Source organism: Pyrus communis, chromosome 17, assembly GCF_963583255.1.
Source record: "Pyrus communis chromosome 17, drPyrComm1.1, whole genome shotgun sequence".
NCBI classification, from domain to species: domain Eukaryota; kingdom Viridiplantae; phylum Streptophyta; class Magnoliopsida; order Rosales; family Rosaceae; genus Pyrus; species Pyrus communis.
In genome coordinates this window covers 5,773,303-5,781,964 of record NC_084819.1, presented here as the reverse complement: position 1 = coordinate 5,781,964, position 8,662 = coordinate 5,773,303, and the positions used below count along the sequence as shown (strand labels likewise).

At 37.2% G+C, this 8,662-nt stretch overlaps 1 protein-coding gene across 2 annotated transcripts; it reads right to left on the bottom strand.

Moving 5' to 3' along the window:
- Nucleotides 1–5,010, bottom strand: LOC137722792 (plant UBX domain-containing protein 8-like). Of its 2 annotated transcripts, none has more exons than XM_068461882.1 (11): nucleotides 4,657–5,010; nucleotides 3,587–3,657; nucleotides 2,893–3,481; nucleotides 2,713–2,793; nucleotides 2,523–2,638; nucleotides 2,230–2,452; nucleotides 1,928–2,128; nucleotides 1,718–1,849; nucleotides 590–733; nucleotides 449–505; nucleotides 1–291 (listed from the first exon to the last, which is right to left on the bottom strand). In XM_068461882.1, the coding sequence occupies exons 1-11, from the start codon at nucleotides 4,738–4,740 to the stop codon at nucleotides 184–186; spliced, it is 1,806 nt and encodes a 601-aa protein (XP_068317983.1). In that variant the 5' UTR covers nucleotides 4,741–5,010; the 3' UTR covers nucleotides 1–183. The 2 variants fall into 2 exon arrangements, with proteins under 2 accessions (XP_068317983.1, XP_068317984.1); XM_068461883.1 differs by having other exon boundaries at nucleotides 2,242–2,452; nucleotides 4,657–5,007.
- Between the last annotated feature and the right edge of the window lie 3,652 nt (nucleotides 5,011–8,662).

Sequence of the window (8,662 nt, the reverse complement as noted above, 5' to 3'; positions counted from 1 at the left end):
AACATAAAATGACCATAATTATTCTGCTTTTCAAATTTGATTCTGCCCATGTCTTCAAATCCATGCATGAAGCATTTCATATCCAAACACCCCCCAAAAGCCAAATGAAAACCATGATTTCGTTCAACAATATACGCGGCTCAAATGAAACTGTTCTATCTTTCTACATTTTGGAGCCACCTGCTATATCGACTCCAAAAACAAAGCTTCTTGTTTGCTGGTAAGTCCGAGTTCATTCAACGTCAATGCACTTTCTCCATCGCTAAAAGCGCGCCTGGGGAATGGCCTCACCTGTTTACCAAGATGCTTAGTATTGACAGCATTCAAATGCAGTTTTGTTCTATTTTCTCCACGAAAACAACTAAATATCGATATAATTTGCAAAGATTGATAACATGGGCTTACGGAAAGTGAAATGGGTATTCAATTAAACGCAAACATTACTCACCACTCTGTAAGAGCCGGGTTTGACCCTTCTGCCAATATCAATAAAGTCGAAAAGAGACTGCAAACAGAATCACACTCTGGTTTAGCGAGGATGGGCAAAGAGATGATTCAGTTAAATACATGTACATTCACAAAATTTTACCTGCAGCTTGTCTGTCCTGAGAAATCGACGCCCGTGGCGGCTGCCATCTGGCATTCGCACCAGAAGGGTTACAGCATTCTCATCATCTGATGCTGGTTCTTGAGGGAGAGTAGCTTCTTTTGCTGCTAATTGTCTCTCCAATTCCTGCAAGGAAGGATCATAGAGAATAAAGATATCAGCAACTTTGAAAGTAGAACTAACCAAAAAAATGAGATACACACTACTGATGACGAGGAATGCGCTAGTGTCTGAAAGAAATGTAAGCAGGGCCCAATTATGTCTCAGTACATACAAACATAAGCGGTGAATGCACATTTTTCACATTACAGTACTAACTGCCCACCATATTTGGGAATTGTAATCCCATCTGATTAGAAAAGGGTCAATCATATTCATATCAAAACAAAAACTAACACTAAAGCCATGGACGAAAACCAGAAGTTCCAAAATGCTTAAATTAGTAGTCTTCTATTACATAAAAGTAAACTAATTCTTTTCCATTAATTTCTTTGATTCAGTCTCCATAATAAACCGTAATACCTAATTCCGGCTGGCTTCAAAATACAGAAATACTATATAATTCATTGGATTACAAACTACTAGTCATTTTCCATCTCAAATGTCAAAAAGCTTGAAATTTTATTGGCAAAAATCCTACAAATATTTATAGAGAAGTGGCTCCATTCATTCCCATCCGAAATTTCAGAATACTCATTCATTCTAAAACTCCCACTTCTTATCATTTTTCAATTTCAAAAATGAAGAACAGAAACACAAAAAGTAAGAGTGGTGAACTTTTCAAATGTTGAGACTTCAGAATAAAAGTTTGAAAATAAAAGAAAAATAGGATAGTAAAGAAAATGTTAAAATGCCACATACGGAGTAGAGCCACTTTTCAGAGAACTCAGAAAACAAATTAAAATAAATGAATGGAGAAAAATGGTAGTGTTTAGAGCTGAGTTACTTAACCATACAAAATACTGCTAATTAGATTAATTTAGAAGGAAATATAAATGATGAACAATCTTTGCAAGAGGGATATACACAGAAAAAGACAGAGGGAGTAACATAACCAGCACCAAATAATCTAAATCTAAGCGAACATGTGTGTGTGTGTACATATAGTACCTGCTCCTCCTCGATTTTCCTTTGAGACTCTTCCTCTTTTAGTCTGTCTTCTTCACGACGAGCTTCAGCTTCCTCAATAGCCTTCAATTCTTTTTCTCTGTCAGCTTGAAGTGATGCAAGATATTCATCGTCCTGCATGTATCAAGTTAGTACAACCAGTCACACCACTTTTGGTGGCCAACTTTCAGACATTATTTCCGGTATTCAAACCTGTTGTTCACGTATCAACCGCTGCGCTGTAAGAGAGGGTGAAGGAGGACGAGGTGATGGCCGGACGTATGAACTGTCAGGGCGCATAAAATGATGTGGTGTGTAGGGAAGGCGATATCCAGTCCCTTCAGGAATTCCACCAAACATTGCAGCCTCAAGCATCACTGCTTCGTCGTGCTCCTCTGAAGAAATTCCTCCCCACTTCAATTACAAAAACAAGGCCAAATTGGTTGGTGTAAACATTTACCAATATGATTAATTAACAAAAATTTCAGAGTCATTCAGAAATTCTAATAACTTACAAGGGAAGATACCTCATCTGAAGGGAAGACACCGCCATTGTGCCGAGGATGATTACCCATATCCTGCTCTTCAGGACTTGAAGGTGCACTATCCTCATCAGCTCCAACTTCTTTTGCAGTCTCCACAGAGCCAGAAGACATGCGCCTGGACCTGTGTCTGACAAGAGGCTGCTCCTCCAGATCTTCAGTTTCTTCTTGGATGGATGAACTTCCTGCCTCCAACCTAATTCACCCAAACCACCCTCATCAGGAAAAACGTGTATAACACTCCAATAGCAACACAAGATATATACCTTCCATTTGGTGCTGCTAAATTTTCCAGCTCCACCTCTGCTGCCTTAGAAGCCCCAATATCTGATAAGCCAACATTTTGCCCCTGGCCATGCAATGCTTTCTCTTGCTCTGCTGCCTGGACTCAGTTCATGTTAAACGATATAATATGGATACCAACAAGGAGAATTAAAAAAACAAAGGAAAGCAAACCTTCAGTGACAAAGAAACTGCATGTGCAAGTTCGGGATCCTCTAGCTGAGGCGGCCTTTGCTGAGGTCCATTTTCATCAAACTGTGAGATCAAGAAGAGAATCAATACAAAGACAATCACTTAGTCTATATACCATTAACACAAGGTCCAACTCAACAGCTGTAGGCTATTGTCACATACACTTGGAGCACCAAATTGTTGATTTGGTTGGTTTTCTTCAACTTCCCGTTTTGAAGCCTCGATTGCAGCTCGAATCATTTCTTCTTCAATATCATTGCTATAATCCTGCGGATCATCAAATCGAGGAGCACTAGGTCCAAAATTTCGGTGATGATATCCATCACCTGAAGAGATATCTTGCGGTCCACTCCTTTGCCCAGCCTGAACAGCTGCGGCAGCTTGAATATCGTCATCATCTTCCTCATCGATTATAACAGTGCCAGGGATACCTTGGCCTTCTGCCTCCTCTGTTCCAGTGACATCATCAATGATAGGAGCATGGCCAGAATGGCCAGATGGATGATCGCCATCTTTGACTTCAATGGGGATCTCCCTCACCTCTCTTGGATGAGTAACAAATGGTGTACGGTTTGTAAAATGTGTACCACTATCAAATATGGTTCTACCAAACTCTGGATTAAGACTAGAAAAGGGATTCACATCACCGGTTGCAGATAGAAGCGATAGAGGATCTCTCCGAGATCGAACTGGAACCGGATCATCGATATCCATAAAATCATCTTGAGCTGAAACAGGTGTATCATGCGCACTGGACATGAAAAGTCATAAATGTTAAGCTGGAGACATCATCCAATAGCTGATAATATGTCATACTAAATATTTAATAATGAGCAACAGCAGATGAAAAGCATACTTCACCGATGTGCTTCTATCTCCTTCAGTAAAGTAAGCATTCGCAGCTGCATTGAGATCGCCACCATGCTCCTAATTGCAAGCAAAGACAACAGAAGAATATCTATGAGAAATAATAACAAAGATTATTTTTATTTATTCATTTTTCGACTTAGTTGTCTATTAAGTCAAATAGGAAAGAGCTCCCTAAAAAATCCAAGAGACTAAAACACAAACCTACTCAAATAAGAAGCTAAATAGTTCTTTTGTAATGGTGGTTGGGAGATCATAAGAAAGTTGTATCAGATGATGCTGAAGTGAGTTTTTCTCACCAGAAAGCATTGAGGTAAATCCATCACAACTCCAAGAAAAAACAGTTGTACCATAGATACAACAAGATACATTCAGTGGAAAATTTATGCTTCAAGGGTTCTAATCAGAGACACTTGGCCCGACTTTTCAACACCCAAAAAGTTGTTGAGGTACCAGTCCATTCACAACACCTCCAACTTTTTATCAAACATATAACCAACTGTTCGCTACCCCGAGTACCCATATTTCTAGCATTGAACCAGTCAAATCGAAAACTAATTCTTTAACCGTACAATGGTAATCTCACTGTGCTAAGAAAATCCATCTATTCCTCTACCCACTCTATCCATTCACAACCCTAACAAAAATATTCAATTACTTTCGTGATCAAACGAGTAGCGCAAGCAACTCCCTTTCTACCTTAGATTTCCAAAATGAAAGAGCCCACCATTTAAGTATAATTTTTCATTAACTTTAGCACAACAGTAGTTGATGAATAATACAATCAAATAGCATCCCAACTAAATCGACACTTTATCTCAACATACCATTAAACTCAAGCCAAAAAACACCATCCCAACAAACTAAAGTCCACATCCAAATTTCAAAAATTCATAATAACAGATCAATCCAAACACTGCCCAACAAAAAATTCCCGATTAAAATTCATTGCCCAGTGCAGTAAAAACCCTAATAGCAACATTACCCTAGAAATCGAGAAACAATTCGGCGATTCCGATCAAAACCTCAGAAATTGAATTCGGAACTTGAAGAAATTACCTCCAGCTTTTGCACGGCTATGGCTTCGGAAGCGCCGGTGATGCTGATGAAGGTCTCGATTGCTTGCTGATTAGGCCTCGCCATGGAAGAACTTGAAGCAATTTTTTGGAGGTCGGATTCTCAGTGTTTGTGGGTTTTATGAGTCTAATTTTGTTCCGGAGAGATGGTAGTAAATAAATTAGTAAAGAGATATTTTTGTGTGGAAAAAATGGGCTGTATTTTATGTGTTTATGCATATAGACTCATAGACGGGGAACTAAGGCCGCGTTTGGATGAGAGTTTATTAGGGATTTCGAAACTATGGAAGTGCTTTTCGGTCGTCCTTCTCCAGTCTTCTACGTCTCTCTCTTTGGAGGGTAAAGCATCGGGGGACACATCACCACGATCACGCCTGGATAACTTGTTGTCTAAGCAGGCTGTAAAGGACACATCGACTAGGGTTTGATCGTCAATTTGCATACTAGGGATGAGGCTTTTTCTTTTAGAAAAGAAAAAAGGGCAATGAGAGGAAAAACTTCAAATCTCAAAAGCTCGAAATCAGTGGGTCGAAAATTTTGAGTTTAGTTTTAATGCTAGAATCAAATTTACACGGTACGTGAAAAAACTTCAGCTCAATAAGGGTGAGTTCTTTTTCTTTTCTTTTTTCAAAAAATAAGGTTGAGTTCAATTGAGTTTAATACTCTCACCACTATTAAATAAGTGTTGTGTTATCCACGCACTTATTTTTACCTTCCACATACTTTTGTTAATTTATGTTCGTTGATCTTCTTCAATTCATTCGATCCGATGGTAAAAAATTAAAAGAATATATTAGAAGTAAAAAATGTTGTGTGAATAGTTCTACCTTTAAATAATTGTGCTATAAGAGCACAACTCACATAAGACAATGTGAAAGGCTTTTAGCTTAGTTGGAAGGTAGAGTTGGACGTTAAGTTTTGATTAAAATATGTAACAATAAAACTCGTTCCAATATAACAAGAAAAGGTAAGTTGAATTGCCGTTATGATCATTTAAGGGACCGTTTAATAACCATTTCGTTTACAGTTTTTATTTTTTGTTTTCACTTTTTAAAAAATTTTAAAACTGAAATATTGTTTGGTCATTACTTTCAGTTTTCAAAAAAAAAAAAAAAAATCTAAAAACTACTCCCTTGAGTTTTTCGCTTTTTGATTTTCAATTTTCATTTTTAAAAATAAAACTTAAAGTACTTACAAAACAAGATTTTAGTTCTCAATTTTCAAAAAAGTGAAAAGTGAAAACCAAAATCTAAAAACTGAAAAACAAAATGGTAATCAAACGATCCTAAGTTTTAGTCGTAAAATGATAAGGGAAATAACATTGCATGTGGTGTTAGCTAGAGCAGTGTGCTTCATCCTTAGCAGTAAGTTTAAATCCCTATTCTCGCAATTTAAAGAACTTAATATAATTATCATATCGTTTATCAAACAAATAGATAAAACAGTATGTCCAGTTGTACCAAAACTCTAATTATTTGAGGAGATTTTGTGTACATATATCATAAACCACATGTGTTAGAAAAGAGAATTACTAAGAAGAGTATATGTCTAGTTGCACATAATCTCTATTTTATAGAAGGATATTCTAAGTCAAACTCCCATAAATCACACAATCGCTTCATGAAAATACTACCAACACTATATTTTGTATTATAATTGTGTACCACTTGATGAGACGAATATTAAATAGTGTAAATTCATGTGAATCAATGATTTTTTTTCAATAAATATAGATTATATAAATAATACTACAATGTGGTTATGAAATACCAATCGGTATTTTGTGAAATTTTATGGTCAAATGATTGATATTCCAAACCTTGTTTACGTTGTTAATACCATGACAAAAACAATATTGTGTTAAAGGTTAGGGCAAACAACACAAAATGATTACGATTGTTACATGTTTAACAACCACGGTTCTTTGGTTTGGTAGAACATTGCAAACTGTATTCTAAAACTTTAGCACTCAATATGTAAGTTGTTTTTATTTTTAAGGGGCAGTTTGTTTTAGGTCACAATATATTTTTAATATTAATACTGAGTCCATCAATATTTTGTTCTTAGAGAAGTTGATAAAGAGAAATATTTTTTTTAACAAACGATAGTATCGAGGTGGATGAGTGGGCTAAGCCTTACAATGAACTTTGCCATAATAATGTGGTTTAACTTCGCATTTAGCGAGAATCGAACCTAAATCCTCTAGAAAAGCAGTAGAAAAGTAGAAGCAAGGTCTAGCATGCTTCTAAACAAAAGTGCTTTTATTTTCTAAGCATGATAATTAGTGTCCATTTAATAAAATTTTTAAATGCCAAGATACCCCCAACATATTACTTGGGTCCTCACCAATAAGGACCTTCTATACTAACAATCCTACATGGAACAATCAAATAAAGACATGTGTCCTACTTTGAACTTAGTTAAAACTGGTTGCCAAACAATTAATATTCTAGTATCCAAACAACCTTTTTTCTCCCTCACCAAGCTTTGCCAATCTTTGCTCTCCATCTTGTCATTGTCGACCGATACCTCAACCCCGTCTACTCCTCTCCTCCGTCAACCACATCCACGTCTCCCTCTCCGGCCTCTCTTCTCTGTCAACCCCACCCACCTCTCCTCCTCTAACAAACCTTGTCGACCCTGCCTTCAATCCATCCTCTTCTTTTCCAATGCGACCATGGCAGTAAGGAGAGGAAGGTGGTGGCGAGTCGCAACTAGTGAGTGGACAGGTGCAGAGGTGCTTCCTTGGCTTTCATAGAAAGAATATGAGGGATTTGAATGAGAGGTTGAAGGGGGATATGGGTAGGTCAACGTAGGAGAGTTTGGAAGAAGGGATGGGGTGGCCAAGCTATGGTATAGACGAGGGGAAAAAGAAGGGTGTTTGGTTAAATGTTCAAAAGTGTTAGTTGGTGTTTGGTTATGAGGAGGGAGTTTTAAATGAACACATGTTATAATTTTATTGGGTCACATAATATGGTCAGCAAATTAGGTACTTCCGGTGAGTACTCAAGTATTTTCCTTTTATAAAAATTACAATCATTACTACTACATTATTCCTTTTGACAATTATTATATCACATTAAATAACATATCATTTTTAGTCATTTAATATATTTACAACAATTCATATAAAAGTTGAAGATGGACGTTTTATTATCGACAGGGTATTTGATGATGAGCCTTCTATTTTCCATGAGGACATTATGGTGGATGAAGATGTGAAAGTGGCACTACATGATGATATCTTCCTGTGTTTTCCTACTCATGTGATTCAAGAAAAGGAAAGTACAGATAATATGGAAGGGTGAACAACGAATGGTGGTGGATGGACCGGATGAAGAAGGGTGGACTATGGTAGTCCTTATTACACCTAAGGTCGACTTCAATTCACTAAACCAAGGTTCATCTCGTATAGTGATTATGGACTCATAGAAGGATATTGACTAGACGTTTAATGTATCAGACTTAACTCTATAAGCTACATGCATTCCCAAACAGACTTACTCGTGGCAACTGGATTCGATAAGCTAAATGCTCGGTGCATTATTCGATCCCCCAAACTAACTTACTCATGGCAACCTTCCGGCTACCCAATGACCTATAATGCTAGTCATTACTCCCACTAGGGCTAGGAAGTAAGCCCCACAATCCAACGCGACGAAGAACGAATAGAATTTGCTACAAAAGCCAGCTAACGAGGGTATTCATGTGTATGAGAACATAGTAATGGAGAAGTGAAAAATGGCAGGGTGTGAAGCCTATCTGGGAGGATAAAACACTGAAAAAAAAGCAAGTAAGGCACCTAAATACAAGTGGGTTGCAAGAGCGGATTTGGTACTAGACTGGAGGATAACTGATAAGAATAAGGAGCAAGATCGTGAGGTAATCAACTGGCTATATATTGAGTTAAATGTTAGCTTTGCTTGGAGTAGTGGTTTGTACCTTTAGTGTTGTTTTTTTTTTTTTTTTTTTTGAAAACCCTTTAGTGT